The sequence below is a fragment of the Chiloscyllium plagiosum genome, unplaced genomic scaffold (genome assembly GCF_037043375.1).
Source record: "Chiloscyllium plagiosum isolate Xiang-an unplaced genomic scaffold, Cpla_swu_hap1 HiC_scaffold_31, whole genome shotgun sequence".
In the NCBI taxonomy this organism is placed as follows: domain Eukaryota; kingdom Metazoa; phylum Chordata; class Chondrichthyes; order Orectolobiformes; family Hemiscylliidae; genus Chiloscyllium; species Chiloscyllium plagiosum.
The window spans coordinates 47,063,402-47,080,125 of NW_028270169.1; the positions used below are offsets into that span (position 1 = coordinate 47,063,402).

General features: G+C 42.0%; 1 protein-coding gene across 3 annotated transcripts in view; it reads left to right on the top strand.

Annotated features, from left to right (window-relative positions):
- lig3 (ligase III, DNA, ATP-dependent) overlaps positions 1-16,724 on the top strand; it is a 69,003-nt gene that overhangs the window by 41,821 nt on the left and 10,458 nt on the right. For all 3 annotated transcript variants that reach the window (XM_043718725.2, XM_087977492.1, XM_087977491.1), the window contains 7 exons: positions 1,648-1,771; positions 6,835-6,977; positions 7,108-7,182; positions 7,846-7,992; positions 9,922-10,075; positions 10,961-11,061; positions 12,432-12,506. In XM_043718725.2, coding sequence (XP_043574660.2) covers positions 1,648-1,771; positions 6,835-6,977; positions 7,108-7,182; positions 7,846-7,992; positions 9,922-10,075; positions 10,961-11,061; positions 12,432-12,506 — 819 coding nt within the window. The remainder of the gene's footprint in view (positions 1-1,647; positions 1,772-6,834; positions 6,978-7,107; positions 7,183-7,845; positions 7,993-9,921; positions 10,076-10,960; positions 11,062-12,431; positions 12,507-16,724) is intronic.

Here is a 16,724-nt window from a genome sequence, read left to right on the forward strand (position 1 = left end):
CATATCTAAGGAATGATGTGCTGGTATTGGAAGGACTCCAGAACAGGTTTACAAGAATTATCTGGAAATGGAGGGCTTGTCATATAAGGAGCAGTTGAGGATGCTTGGTCTGCAGTTGGAGTTTAGAAGGATGAGAGAGGAATCCCATTGAAACCTACAGAATACTAAGAGATCGCCACAAGGAGGAGAGACTAGGTCCCAAAGGATGTCCCTCTAGAGATTAGGGAGATCACTGTCTTTAAGGCAGTGATAGGTAAGTTTTGATTAGTGAGGGGTTCAAAGGCTAAGAGGAGAAGGCAGGAGAGTGAGGTTGAGAAACATGTCAGCCATGACCAAATAGCAGAGCAGACTTGAGGGGCCAAATGACCTAATTGTTCTCCTGTGTTTTATGGAAAGTTGTTTTGAAAGAGTTTCAACTTCACTATGTTCAATAACTCCCTTTTCATCAAATAACCCAATCAAGTTAGTCAGTTGTAAATTGCCTTTTACAAAAAATTCATCCTGCCTTTCATTTTTCCATGTGCTAAATAATAGTGCCTGTGATTATTGTTTTTAAAAGATTCCTTATCACCAACGTAAGGCTGACTTTGTACTTCTCCATTTGGTGTGATATTCAGTCACATCCTTCAGTTCTCTATTCCAGCCTGGATGGAGGAGTGCAAATTGTGGTTAGAACTTCTGAATTTCCATCCTTCCTTTCCTCAGCAAGCTAGGACATTTTGTACTTCAAGCTTGACCGTGAGGATAATGAGAAAAATAATCTTACCTTTATCCTTCATGGTCTCATCCATTGTGATCCATTAGCTTCCTGTTGGCTACTTGATGTCTCTAAGATGTTTTTTTCACTGAGTCTGATTCTTTCTCAGTATTACTCTTTTCCTGTAGGGTTTTTCTTGCTTTCCCATTACCGTCTATCATTCCATTTATATCTGTACATTTCTTGCAGGCTACTTTACTAATGCAGCCAGTTTCTGTTGCTGCTTTTGCTAAAGCTCAGTTGATATAGTGAAATGTCAGCTGTCTCATAACACAAATGGGATTGTATATGTAATATGCATAAATAATAGAGAAATTGGCTTGTTTGGTCCAAACCTTACTTCAAGTACTTGATTGCAAAATCCAGACTGTGTTGTATCTGTCAGGATGACATGTTAAATGGAGACTCAAGCCACTTCTCTGCTGTACATAGAATATTTCATGCCATTGACTGGACAGAAGGCTGGGGTGTTCTCCCTGAAGAATAGCCAGTATTTGTCTATCAACCAATAACATTGAAAGATTATCTAGCCATTATCATGTAGCTGATTAAAGAACTTTGCTGTGAGCAGTATTTCCTACGCTTCTACATACTTAACTAGCTGTAATGAACTTATGGCATTCTGAGGTGATAGAAGGTGCTGAACAGATGCAGGACTTTTAAAAGCATGTGTGTGAGGAATCTCAAATGTGAATGAGTTTAGGACGACTCAATCCCATCCAAGTGGCTATTGGTGCTACATTTTAATTACAGGGCATCTAGCATACAGATCTATTTATATATTTGAGAACTTTTGGACTAAGCAGCTCAAACTAAATGGGTTTAATTTTTGAAATATTGATATCTTGCATAAATGTTGTAGTTGTAACTGAATTGTTTTCTATGTTTAGAGTCTGTATGAACCAGGCAAACGTCATTGGCTGAAAGTGAAGAAGGACTATCTCAATGAAGGTGCGATGGCTGATACTGCAGACCTTGTGGTGCTGGGAGCATTCTATGGGCAAGGGAATAAAGGTAATGGTGACACTTGCATCAAATATAAATATTTATACTGCATGTTATTTAATAGGCTTCTCCTCTGGATTATTGAACTGTACAATTAAGTTAACCACAGTTCCAAAAGCCACCTAAAACCATTTTGTGTTAAAAGCTTATGGGGTGGGGGTGATCCAAGATGGCGGCGGTCTGCATAGTTTGCTGTGCTGGGCTCTGTGCCATACCCCCTGGCAAGGTGGACCTTTACCCCCACCTCGTTAACCACCCTTGGAGAAAAGTCAATAATAAAATGTTACCAAACATCTGGAGCTGCTAGAATTGTGGTTTGACAGCTCTAAGATCAAGATGAAGGTGAATAAAGGAAACGGGGCGAAAGGAGTACAGCAGGCAGGGCACTCCCCTACTGTGTCAGGGGTGCTCGTAGACTTTGCTCAAACTCCCGGGGTGGCCCCTTTCGACTTAATGGGGCAGCAGCATTTACTCTTCGATTTCCCAAACTCCGAGAAAAGATTGAAGCAGCGATGGAGCCAATGTCTGCCTTGCTGAAAAAGTGTGAGCAGGAGATTCAAACACTGGACCAAAGAGTAGAAGCAGTAGAGCAGAAGACCGCAGTATTGGAGACCGTGGCGGAGGTCTGGGAAGGAAGGCCAGGTTTGGCCTTCCAGGTTTTTTAGTTGTAGTAGTTTTTAGACTTTATAGAGTTAGTCTTTTTTGGTCGCCACACGTCAAGATAAGCTTCCTCCTCTTGGGAAACCATGGGCTGCCCTAATGACCATGGCGAGTGATTCGTTCAGGTGGTGCACCTGGAATGTAAAAGTGAGCCATTCTCCTATTAAAAGAAAGAACGTGCTGTCAAGCGTTAAGAAGGAAAGGGTGGGCATTGCCCTGCTGCAGGAGATGCATTTAACTGATGAGGAACACCTGAAGCTGCAGCAGGGGGTTATGACAGGGTATTCTTCTCCTCCTTTAGCTCCAAGAGTAGAGGAGTGGCTATACTGGTAAGAAGGAACCTCCCATTCCAGAAATGGAGCAAATTAAGAATAATCATGGGTGGTTCATTATTCTTAAGGCTCTAATGCATGGAGAAGAGTATGGCGTCTTGAATGTTTACTGTTCCCCAGCGTACCTTCTTAAATTTCTAATTGATGCAGTTGCTAAAGGGCACGGCAGGTACACCTGCACAATCTAGACAGTTGGTGGGTTTGTGTGAGGAGTTGGGATTGGTGGATGTGTGGAGGCATCTCCACCCAAATGGAAGAGACTACTTTTTATTCCAACCCACACAAGTGCCACACACAAATTGACATGTTCCTCATGCAGTCAGTTTGTTTGGACAGAACATTAGCTTGCAAAATTGGGAATATAAGTACCTTGGACCATGCGCCAGTATTTAGATGTTATAATCAGGGTAGTGGAATATATGCATAGCACTGGTGCATGGACCCATTCCTGTTAAGGGAAAGCAAATTTGTTGAGTACATTACAAGAGAGTTCAGGGCCTTCTGGGATCTCAACTCTGGTACGGCCAGTAATTTGGCAATACTTTGGGAGGCCACTAAGGCACTTTTATGAGGCCTGATCATTTCGTATTCAACGACTAGGAGGAGGCAGAAGGAGGAGCAGCAATGGATGCTGGAGACACAGCTGAAGGTAGCTGAGGAAGCACATTTATAATAGGCCTTCATTGGTCAAGCTGCAGCGGGTCACAGCTCTCCGGGCTGCTCTCAACTCATTGCACACACAGGTGACAAAAAAAAGAAGTCTCCTTTGCTAAACAAAGATTGTTTGAATTTGGAGATAAGCCAGATAGGTATCTGGCTAAAAAGAAAAATGCTTCCCAATCCATTATGTCTGTTAGAGTGAAGGCTGGCAGTTACCTATGAGTTGAAAAAGATCAATATTAGTTTTAGAGAATACTTTGCAGAGTTATACTGGTCAGAGGGCAGCGAAAACAGTGCAGTGCGAATGCAGTTCTTTTTTGAGAACCTGGACCTCCCTAGTATAAATGTGGAGCAGGTCTTCCTGTTAAATGCGCTATGATGATACAAGAGGTGCAGGAAGGAATAAAGCATCTCCAGGGTGGCAAAACACCAGGACCGGATGGATTCCCGAGTGAGTTTTATAAGGAATTCATAAATGTATTGGTGGAGTCACTTTTGGGGATGTTTAGCTATTCATATACACAGGCTTGTCTGCCACCTTCTCTTAGGGAGGCTAATATCTCCCTCATTTTAATGGAGGGGAAGACCCCAAAGAACGTGCTTCAGACAGACCCATTTCGTTGTTGAATGTCGGCTTTAAAATTCTGTCAAAGGTGTTGGCCCTGTGGTTGGAGAAGGTATTGCTCTATATGATAGAAGATGATCAGACAGGTTTTATCAAGGGCCGTAGCTCCCCCGACAATATCAGGAGGGTACTGAACATAGTACAGGTATGCCAGCAAAGATTGATTCCGGGTTTGGTGGTCTCCCTCGACGCGGAAAAGACATTTGACCGGATAGAATGGCCAGACCTGTTTGGGGTACTAGAGCGCTTTAGTCTTGGGGGGAGCCTTTGATAGGTGGGTGGCGATGTTGTCTAATGGTCCTAAGGCGGCAGTCATCACAAACGGTACTAAGTCAGATAGCTTTAATATTGGGAGGGGTAGTTGTCAGGGGTGTCCTCTTTCACCGCTATTATTTACCTTGGAAATTGAGCCGTTAGCTGAGGCTATCAGGAGGGATCTTGAAATAGTGGCACCAAGGGTGGGAGTGGGGGAGCATAAGATCACCCTGTATGCTAATGATGTCCTTTTTGTTTCTTGGCCAATCCGGAGGACTCCATTCCGAGATTGATTCAAAATATTAATTTATTTGGTAGTTTTTCGGGATACAGGATCAACTTTACAAAATCGGAAGCCATGCCAGTGAGGGGTTTAGTGGAGGTGTCTGATCTGAAGGATGGAATGCAATTCCTGTTTAGATGGTCATCAAAAGTTTTTATATATTTGGGAATTTTTATTACCTCTGCTTTCCACCAGCTGTATAAAATTGGAGAGGATAAAACAGGATTTGCAGCGGTGGGAGGGATTACCGTTCTCATGGTTAGGCCGAATTGCCCTGATCAAAATGAATGTTCTTCCTCGCCTGTTGTACCCCATGAGAATGCTCCCGTTGTTGCTACCCAGATGAGTGTTATCGAGGCTCAGTGGTTGGCTAGGATCCTTTATTTGGTGTCGCAGGCACTTGAAAAAATATTAAATAAGCGCCCTGTTAGCTTATGAAGCCTTGCATTCGAGATGTCTCCTAGCTAATCTGTTATTCACGGGTAAGATGAAATCCATAATCGAGCAGTGTAAAAGCCCAATCATTTTAAATACGGTGGAAGTTTGGAGGATAATGAGGCAAGACAAGGGCAATTGGCTTAAGACCTCACCGTTTACCCCGTTGGCGGGAGCCCAAGGACTTAAACCTGGGACAATGGACTCCGGCTTTAAGCTATGGGAGAATAAGGGAATCTCTTGTTTGGGAGATTTATTCAAGGGAGAGGTCTTGATGTCATTTTAGCCAACTAAGTCAGAAATATGGATTGTCTAATAGGGATCTTTTCCGGTACTTTCAGATAAGGGATTATACAGAGGAAGACCATGCTCCTGGCTCAGCCTTACAAGTCAGACATGGAGGAAAGAGTGCTCTGATGCACGGGCACTCTTTCAGTTAGTACTTTATATCATTTACAGAAAGGACGTGCCTTAGGAAATGTGGAGAGACTCTGTAGGACTTGGAAAGGGGAACTAGGACCGGGTATTTCAATGGAAACATGGAAAGATATTTGAGAAAACATAAAGAAAATCACAATACGTAACAAAGTGCAGGTCATGCGATTGATGATTTTACACACGGCTCATATGGCACCAGAGAAGTTAGCTAAGTTCAAGAGAGGAGCGTCTGCAGGATGTCTCGAATGTAAAATTAAACTCTTATACACTGCTTTTGGTCACATTGCAAGATCTGGAGGTACTGGAGTAAGGGAGCTGAAGGAAATCCTGGGAATTGAAGTCAAAGTGGACCTGGTTTTTCTTCTGGGGTTGCCAAATTTGCCCTCTGGGAGAACACAGGAAGAGACTGTGTAACATTCTTACCTATTGTGCGAGGAAGAACATTTTAATGAATTTGATGTTGGAAAAGCCCCCAGATGTTATGGGGTGGCACAGGCTGGTGATGGAGCATCTCTCCCAAGACTACTTCACAAATATGGTGCACCACAAAACGGAGCAGTTTTATAAGACATGGTGGTCCTTTAAATTATATTGATGTAGACTTATTGGCAATATCAATTAGGATTGTGATATAGCTGTGGGAATCCGTTTGGGTGCCTATGGGGCCCTGGGAGGGGGAGGCTGGGGGGGACAAAAATACGGGTACGATGACTGGTACTCCCAGGGGTGGGAGCTTCGGTGGAGGTGTGGGAAGTGAAATAGAATAAAGTAATGCGATATAATTTAATTTAAGTTAATTTGAATTCAGCTTGATTTAATTTTTGATTAATTGAATTGTAGTTTAGTTTAAGTTAAGTAGATACATTTGTTCTGGTAGAATACTAGGTAGTTTATTATTAATAGTATTGTGATATGACTTTGTTGTACTACCTCTATCTTCCTGTATTTTGATTTTTTTAATATACAGTTGCTTTGTAAAAGATTTGAAAACGTTTTTAATAAAAATATTTATTTAAAGAAAAAGTTTACAGGGTGCCACAATTTTTGTTAAGTAAGTTAAGTGTGAAGGGTGTGGAGATAAATTTGCTTTATAAAGCAAGGCTTAATAAGGAAGGTACAATTAGCGAGTACAGTATTCAATTTGTAACTGTACACACATGCATCTTACCAGCAGAGTTACATGTGAGCATTGACTTTATTTGTTGCTCCTGTCCATAATTGGGAGCGCTAGAACAATTCTTAACATCGTCTTAGTTGCCCTGGTTTAAAAAAAAGTCATAATACTCAGTGGCGCTAGGAACAGACTTGACCTTAGAGAATTGCTGTATGCTATGTGGGTAACCGTGGATCAGTGGAGTTAATAGGTTTCTTGCACTGGTTCCAGGTGGGATGATGTCCATTTTCTTGATGGGTTGCTATGACCCTGATTCTTCACAGTGGTGCACAGTAACCAAATGTGGAGGCGGCCATGATGATGCGACATTGGCACGCTTACAGAATGAACTGGATATGGTGAAAATAAGCAAGGTAATGTGACAATTCTGACAATGTATATTCTTTTCCCCATATATTATGAAATATTAAACAATTCTATAGAATTCTAAAATTCAATTTTGATCTTTTTATAGCTGTTTAAATAAACTTTCCTTTGGTGCAGGATCCAAGCAAGGTGCCAGCTTGGTTAAATGTCAGTAAGAACTATACGCCTGACTTTATTGTCAGAGATCCAAAGGTAGGCTTATGAACTGTTCTTGAACTGGATATTGCCATAGAGTTGCCTCTCATAAATAATGTCTTAAGTGGCTCAGTGGTTAGCACTGCTGCCTCACAGCTCTAGGGACCCGGGTTCGATTCCAGCCTCGGGTCACTGTCTGTGTGGAGTTTGCACATTCTCCCCGCGTGTTCCGGTTTCTTCCCACAATCCAAAGATGTGCAGGTTTCTCCCTGGGTTTCTTCTGAGTGCTCCGGTTTCCTCCCACAATCCAAAGATGTTTAGGTTAGATGAATTGGCAGTGTTAAAGTGTCCATAGTGTTCAAGGATGTGTAGGTTAGGTGCATTGGTCAGGGGTAAATATAGGGTAGGGGAATGGGTCTGGATGGGTTACTTTTCGGAGGGTCGGTATGGACTTGTGGGCTGAAGGGCCTGTTTCCACACTGCAGGGATTCTGTGAATTTTATGAAATATCCCTGTGTCTTTTAATCATCCAAGTTGAGGCCATTCCTGTTTTGGATTTGACTTAATCCTGAATAAAGAAGACCAATGCCTTCTGGGCACTTCAGGAGAATTCTGCACATCAGCCTGGTTCCTTTCTTGGCGGATGTTTCTCAAGACTTATTTTTCTGGTTTTCATCTTTTAATGAACGCGGCAATCACTGCTTTCTCTCTATGTTACAGAAAGCACCAGTGTGGGAAATCACTGGGGCTGAGTTTTCTAAATCTGAGGCGCACTCTGCAGATGGCATCTCAATTCGGTTTCCACGGTGCACGCGTATTCGTGATGACAAAGACTGGCAAACAGCTACCAATCTTCCTCAACTCAAGGTAAATAAGGTCATGGCATTGCTTTGTATCAGAAAAGAAGTGGGCACAAGCAGTCAAATGGACTATCTGGCAAGGTGTCCTTGGACTGTTCTTCTCAAATGTTTTTCTCTCTGGCCCCATTTCAAGGTTTGAAAATTGCTGTGAACCTTGAGTGAGAAGTATGAGTCGATTCGTAGACGGTAAGGGGGTCGGGTTTAAGATCAATGATAGCAGGGAGTTGGAGGATATTTATTAATTCACGAACGGGATGTGGGTGTCGCTGGCTGAGCCAGTGTTTATTGCCCATCCCTAGATGCCATTGAGTAGGTGGTGGTGAATTTAGGCAGAGAATTCCAGGAAAAAAGAGCAAAATATTTCCAAACATGGATGATGAGTGGCTTGGAGCAAAACTTGCAGGTGGTGGTGTTCCCATGTATCTGCTGCCTTTGTCCTTCTAGATGGAAGATGCTGTGTAAGGATAAATGATGCATTTCAGGACACAAGAATCTTAGAATTCCTGCATGGAATTTAAAAAAAAATGGGCACCTATCAAGATATTTTTTAGTTAACTTGTTCAGAGTTTCCAGTTGCTTGCCAATTTAACACACCATTGTGTTCATTGGCCAATATGTCTGTCTCAGGCCTGCTGCAGTGCTCCTTTGAGAGCTGGAAGAGCACATCTCATTTTTGCCTGAGGAACATTCCAGCTTTCAGGACTTCATGATCTTCAGTCTTGAGAAATCAGTCGTCTTACTGTCTGCTATTGGCATGTAGTGGTTGGCTTCATAATAGGTCATCAAGTCCTAGCATGTGATTGGAAACCCAAACTTCTGACTCAGAGGTAGGGACAAAAACACTGCTGAACTAGATCACTGGATATATTATTGAAGTTTACAAAAATTCATTGTTGTCTCTGATTTATTTAACAGTGAGTCATGTTGGAATTTTTTTTGACATAACGTGCATGAATAATGTTACTTAATAGAGCAATTTGTATTCTCTCTCAAAATATACAGAGAAAGTACATTTTAATGAAATCATAGATTAATTATGGACAGTAAGTTAAATTTGCATGATTGAGATGTTTTAAATGGTAATTATTAAATGTTTGTTCCATGTGCATGTTGTATACACTGAATAACATTGAGTTTAAATTATGAAATTGTGATGAGAAGATCTGGGGTGGATGGCGGGTGTGGACATGCTGGTGTTGGCAGAACTCTGCAGCAGACATAGCTGCTTTGGAGCTCACAACCCTAAATGTCAGCTGGTGACCCCACTTGGGGTCATAACTCAACCCTGGGAAGCTCTGTCCAAGGATTTTGCAGATTCATTACAACATTGTAAAATTGGGAGTTTGACTTGACTCTAGTATTGGAATGTTTTGCTGACCAGCTTTTCCATGTCCATTGTTGTGCTACTGTTGTGGAGGCTTGGAGAAGACAGGCAGAGGGAGGGCTAGGGAGAGAATGATTTGAAAGAGCTGTGCTTGGTGCATTGAGATTTGTCTACGCAGGGAGTCCAGTGATGAAAATATTCTTGAGCATTAATCGTATCAGTTGGGTTCAGTGAGGTGTTCCATCTAATTCCTGCCATTATAGTCTAATTACAACCAAGGTTTAAAATTTTGATTGTCCATTTTCATATCACTTTATTTAAAACATTAAATCAGGAATTGCCAAAATTAGGCCCCAAGAGGGATAGTGAGCTGGAATTTTGGGCTTGTAAACTCTGAGGCAGGAACACTACCCCTCTCTTGCAGGAATTCTACCCTGCTCTCTGCTCTTAGGAGCCTGTTCAGCTATTCTGAGTTCTCCAAGAGTGGTTGTGACATTAGCAAATCTTGAAATGGGGTCACAGTGAGAATATGTTTGGAAACTCTGTATTACCCATAATTACTTTTCGAATTCCCTCCTTTTACTAAGCTTTTCAATAAACTTGCTTTTTTAGGAATTGTACAGGGTTTCAAAAGAGAAGACTGATATTGTTGTGACTTCTGGGAAAGATGATGATGAGTGGTCCTCTGGTGGTTCATCAAAACTGACGTCTCAGGGTTCAAAAGCTCCTTTCAAATTATCTGGGAAGAAAATTAAGAGCCAAGAAGGTGAGTGAGTGTCTCCTTGTTCATTACTGTATTTCGAGAAACAACCTGATATAGTGGCTTAGACCTTGGGACAAGGGAATCCAGTCTGGACTAATGGGCAGCCTGTTACTTTTCCCCCTTATAAAATAAAGGAGAGAGACTCTTTTATGTGGTACCTGTCATGACTTCAAGACATTTCAAAGCACTTTAGAGCCAATAACTACTCTCCTAAGAGTAATAATGGTTATACTTTAGGAAATGTGGACGCCTGTCTGGATTCATAATAACCATGTAACAGTAATGAGGTGAATCATTAGCCAAAGTGTTTCAGTAATATTGCTTGAGGTATTTGTGCTGTTCAGGACACTGGAAAACTTGTTTATCCTCTTCAGAGAGTGAAATGTGATGTTTTAGATATACCTGAAAGGCAGACCCTTTTTACCTAAAAAGCACTGCTTCAAGACATGACTGCATTCTCTCAGTACAGCACGGGTTTTAAACACTAGAAGATAACTGTATTTTAGAGTCCAAGTCCACACTTTGTAAGAGTTTTATTTCAGTTCATCACACTCCATAAAGCTCACACCAAACTGGTTACTGTCTCCCTATATTTTGCAACCAGTTCAGACCAGATTAATCTTTAATTGACATAGCCATTACTTCTTTCCTCATTCCATTAGACCTCTGGGATTCCTTCAGACCTTTATGAACTGGGAACAACTAAATGCACAATTGTAGTGTGGAAAGTGACAGAAGTGAGCATCTCTGCTTTACATGCCTGATCTATACAAATTACTGGAAAATCTTACTAGCCACACAAAGACCATTCCGCGCAATTAAAACTTTTTTTCAGTTTTTTTAATGTATTATTGCAAAAATTTCCATTTCAAATTCTTTCTTTTGTAGCTAACCATACTTCCAAAAAATCGCCACCTGTACCTTCAGATTCCTCAGCAGCAAGGGGGGTGAAGCGGAAATTAACAGCAGTTGAACCAAATGGAAAGAAGGTGAAGGTCCTTTCTCAATAAATCTTTACCCCTGTATGTTATTTCTGATTATATTTTACAGATAATGCCCTGTAAGAACTAGAGGAAAAGGATTGGTACCTGTGCTTTCCACATAGGTGTCAGTTGTCACTGTACTGCCTTGTAGAAGAGTTGATATGATTTGATTTATTGTAGTCACGTACCTAAGTACAGTGAAATGCTTTGTTTTGTAAGCAGTACAGGCAGATCATAGCAAACAAGAACCTGTTGGTGAGTGGCTCAAGCTTCTGTATTTTCTGCCTGATGGAGAAGGTTGAGGACAACATTATGGGAAATCACGTGCTTCTCTAGGGAGCCTCAGTAATCAATACTATTTTGTTGAAGTATGAGCACTGATCCAGACCACGTGTAAAATTTTCTCTGATGACACTAGGATTATCCACTGAGTACTTAAGCTCTAGATGCCAGTGATATACTAGCTTCCTCCTCAATCTGTACAGAGTTAGTTATTTGCAGTGCACCTCTAGGAGCACTATGAGCTCAGTCCCCTTTTCTAAGAAGGGCCCAGAAATTAGTTGGGATTCCCAATCCTAACAGAACTATATCTAAGATTTGGGTGATGAGAGAATCTAGCTTTGCTAATCACATTCCATTGCCAAATATATGCCAAAACTTTGGCATGGACTGAAAGGGCTTTTTTCTGTGGTTGTAGACCTCTATGACTTTCACTTAGGCCAGTGTAGGAAAATTGTTGGTGTTTGTGAGGTGTATTAGCAAGACATCAAAATGAAGGAGAGGAGGAGTAGGTGTAGGAAAGAAACTTGGGCGCAAAGGTAAACCCATGCTGTCTTTTGAGTGGATTTTGAGCTTGTTGGGGTCCTTTAATTGGCAGATTTGTTTTAGATTGAGAAACAAAGACCCGAATGCTTAAATTGCATTAAGACTAAGAAAAATTGAAAGCAGCGTTTGAAATTATACCGAGCTTCCCTTTTAAACAGCATGGATTGTCAGAATAAAAGGGCAGGAAGGAATTTGTTGAGTTTTCAGATCCTGAGAAGGAATGAGAGAAAATCTGAGATAATGTGATGCGTCTTAATTTCATTCCATTTTGCAGTGACCTGTTCATTGACCACAAAGATATCAATACTGTGCTTAATATAGTAAGATAATTAAAAGTGAGGTCTTCAGTACCTCTGTCCACCCCTGTTCTAGGTTGCTGATCTCTTCTGACAACCTCTGCACCAAGAAACAAGGTTTATTAAGTTGGCATATATGAGCACTCAACTACTCATAAAGAAATCTGGTTAAAATACACCTTGCAACCTCCAGAGTTTAACTGAAAATATCTTTTTATTTACTTAACTTGGCCTGTGTTTTATTTTCCTCAACAGATCGCATCATCCATAACTGAAAAGAGTAATGGCTCCTTGCTTTCCAGCCCATCCACGTCATCTTCTTCCAACCAGGTACTCAATTATTATTTTTTGGAAGGAAGACGTTCTGCTCACATTTTGCAATATAATAACGCTGCTGTTTACTTTGTGATATTCACACTGGTTCTAACATTGCCTTGGATCCACTTCCCTTGGTGGTCGCAAGGCTTTTTAGCATTTTGAAAGGAATTGATGGAGTTAGTGGGGAGAAACTGTTTTTGCTATTGGTGGAATCTTAAGACACTGCAACATGACTTTAGAATCAAAGTCCAGCTATTCAGGAGAGAATTTAGTTTGCACTTCATTCAGGAACCTGTAGAAGTGCTGAATTTTCATCCTCAGGAAACATTAGCTGTGTCCTTGATTAATAACAGTTGGCAGGATTTTGCAAGCAACCTAAAGGAGGATATAGTACCAAGGCAGGTGGATCAATGTCCTGTTTTGGCTTCCTTTAATTGAAAAGAAGACCGTCTTGAATTCTTGTGCTCCATTGAATGTACATTTTTGTTATTCATTCACAAGGTATGGGTATCAGTGGCCTGACCAGCATTCGTAACTGTCCCTACTTGGGCAGTTTAGAATCAACCACATTGCTGCAAATTGCATGTACAGAGAAACCTTGATTTTCCGGCTTTCGAATTATTGGACAAGGTGCAAGGTCCCGATGCTTGGCTTTGATTAACTAAACGAAATACTCCACGCCCGTGTCCTTTGGATAATCGAGGTTCCTCTAGGCCTCCCTTAAAGGGCATTAGTGAACCAAATGGTTTTCTTCCCCTGACAATTTATTGGCAGATTTGTTTCAGTGGTCGCCATTAGACTCTTAATTCCAGATTTTTAATTGAATCCAAATTTCTGGTATGGTAGGATTCAAACGTGTCCTGGGTGACTGGATTAATAGTGTTGCAGTAGTAACTTGTCCTTGGCCACATGCAGGCATCATTCTCAAGATATCTCTGGATCCAATTGTCTGATGAGACAACCATCATTCTTTTTCTTTTGTTTATGTAACTTATTTCCCTCCTTCTTGTCAGGAACCAGAAAGAGACAAACAACTGAATTTCTTTTGTTTCTCCCTATTTTCTGTTTGTAAGCAGAGTGGATTAACCTTTTTTGAATGACTGGGGTATATTTCCCAAATCACTTTTATTATGAAGTCAGGAGTCCCATTTGCTAATATGTGACCCATATCACTCTAAACCCTCCTATTCATATACCCATCCAGGTACCTTTTTAAATGTTGTTACTGTACTAGTCTCCACCGCCTCTGACAGCTCATTCCATGCATCATCCTCTGTATGAAAACGTTGCCCCTTAGGTCTTTTTTAAGAATTCTCCCCCCCCCCCCTCAGCTTAAACTTATGCTGTCGAGGTTTGGACTCTCCTTCCCTGGGAAAAAGACCTTGGCTATCCACTCTGTGCATACCGTCATGATTTTAGAAACATGAGTGGGAATGTTTCCGTGCTGTACATCTCTATGACTCTTGAGTGGCCTTGCATCACGCGCATGCACATCCCTTCCACACATCCATGCACGCACACTCCCATACACCTCCACACACTATATGCAATCCCCTCCCCCCCCGCGCACACAGAATTTTCTATTTATGAACATTAGTTGGTACAGATCTTCAACCAAAATCAGAGTTCAGATGACTGAAGTCAGGCATTGTAGAATTCCTTTGAAGTTGTGGATAAGGCAGCAAGATGGCAATGCCAATAGACAAAGCTTTGCTTTTGGTTTGCTTTTCGAGGAATTCAGTACCCTTCAAAAGCAAGTTTGAAGTCCCTGACCTTGAGACAGGTGTATCTGTTGATCTGGAGTCTGTTGCATTCTTGGCAGTAGGTCTCAGATTAATTTAATAACCCAAATGTCTGATTAAAGCTATCTGGAATTCTTCAGGAGCTTCAGTCACATGTTGCTGACCGTAAACAGATAATGGTGGCCATTAAAGAACTATTCACGTTAGTGAAAGACTTTGCATCCCTGGAACAGATCCATTGAACACTCTAAAGGGGTAGATAGTTGCATACAATGAGTCTGAAACAACAACAGAAATTGCTGGAGAAGGTCAGCAGATCTGGCAGCATCTGTAGAAACAAAACAGTTCATGTTTCGAGTCCAGTGACCCTCCTTCAGAATTAATAACACCTAAGGAAAAAGTGATATTTATCTTCATGATAGGGGAAGGGATGAAAGTGAGGGAGCAGATGGCAGAGATGGAGTCCACATAGGAGGAGAGGAGAAGGGTTAAGTAGGCAAAGTGGTTGTTGTAGTTAGCCGGCCCTGAAGAAGGGTTATACCCAAAACGTTAATTTTTCCACTTCTTGATGCTGCCTGGCTTGCTGTGTTCTTCCAGCCACCTGCTTGTCTACTTTGGATTCCAGCATCTGCAGTTTTTATTTGTTTCTAAGGAAGAAAATAAGCAAGATTGGGGATGATGAATGAGTGAGAATAGGTTGGCTGTGCTGACAGTAGCCCATGTGATGACAGGACCTAGGGTGTGGGAGTGGGGATAAGACATGGAAGGAGGTGATCAGGCTGTAAAATTATTGAACTCGATATTGAGTCCTGAAGGCTGCAGGATCCCCAAGTGGAAAATGAGATGCTGTTCTTCCAGCTTGTGCTCAGCCCACTGGAGTTCTGCAGCAGGCCTGTGACACATGTTGGCCAGGAAACATCGGCAGCTTTCCTGATGAAGAGCTTATGCTCGAAACGGCAACTCTCCTGCTCCTCGGATTCTGCCTGACTGGCTGTGCTTTTCCAGCACCACACTTTTTGACTCTGATCTCCAGCACCTGCAGTCCTCACTTTCTTCCAGGGAACGTTGCCAGGCAGCTGGAAGCTTGGGGTCACTTACAGACAGAATGTAATATTCCAAATGCAGTCACCCAGTCTGCATTTTGTCTCTCCAGTCAGAGGAGCATTGTGAGCAGCTAATATAGTAGTTTGGATTGTGTGATGTGTAGGTAAATAGCTGCACCTGGAAGGTGTATTTGGGGTCTTGGCTTATGAGGAGGGAGAAAGTAAACGGGCAAGTGTTGCACCTTCTGTAAGGGGAAGTAAGAGGTGTTGGGAGCGGAGGAAGAGTGGACCAGAGTGTCCAGAGGGAATGGTCCCTATGGAATGCTGACAGGGGAGGGAAATATGTGTCTGGTGATGGTGGAAATGGCCACCTTTGAAACCTTTCGATGCGGAGCTTGGTGGGGTGTAAAGTGAAGACCCTATCATTGTTATTGTACATCACATCAGCGATGTGCATCACTCCTCAACTGTAGTCCTCAGCTGTTCTAGTCACATCCTGGGATCCCAACTCAGTGCCATGCACTGCCACATGCAAGCTCTCAACCTCTCTCTCCATCAGAATCACCTCACGCTATCTCAAATCTGTCCTGAAGAAGGGTCACTGCACTCAACATGTTAACACTGTTTTCTCTCCACAGATGTTACCAGGCCTGCTGAAGTTCTTTAGCAATTGCTGATTTTATTTCAGATTTACAGCACGCTTTGTTATTTATATCAATGATTTGAATGTGAGTGCAAGAGGTATGCTTAGAAAGTTTGCAGATGACACCAAGATTGATGGTGTAGTGGACAGTGAAGAAGATTACCTCCGAGTACAATGGGACTCTGGGCCAACAGCTGACAAATGGAGATTAATTTAGATAAATGTCAGGTGCTGCATTTTGGTAGGGGAAATCCGGGCAGGACTTATACACTTAATGGTAACATCCCAGGGAGTGTTGCTAAACAAAGAGACCTTGGGGTGTAGGTTCGTACTTCCTTGAAAGCGGTGTTGCGGGTAAATGGGGGCATTTGGTACACTTGCCTTTGTCAGTACATTGAGTATAGAGTTGCGATTTCATGTTGTGGCTGTACAGGACATTGGTTAGGTCAGCTTTGGAATGCTGTATTCAAATCTGGTCTCCCTGCCTTGGGAAAGATGATGTGAAACTTGAAAGGGCTCAGAAAAGACTTACAAGGATGTTGCCAGGAGTGGAGGGTTTGAGCTACAGGGAGAGGCTGAATAGGCTTGGAATGTTTTCCCTGGAGCATTGGAGCCCAAGGAGTGACCACAGAGGTTTATAAAATCATGAAGGACGTGGATAGAGTAAATACCCAAGGTCTTATCCCCAGGGTAGTTGAGTCCAAAACTAGAGGATATAGGTTTAAGGTTCGAGGGGAAAGATTTAAAAGGGATCTAAGAGGCACTTTTTTCACACAGAGGGTGGTGTGTATATGGAATGAGC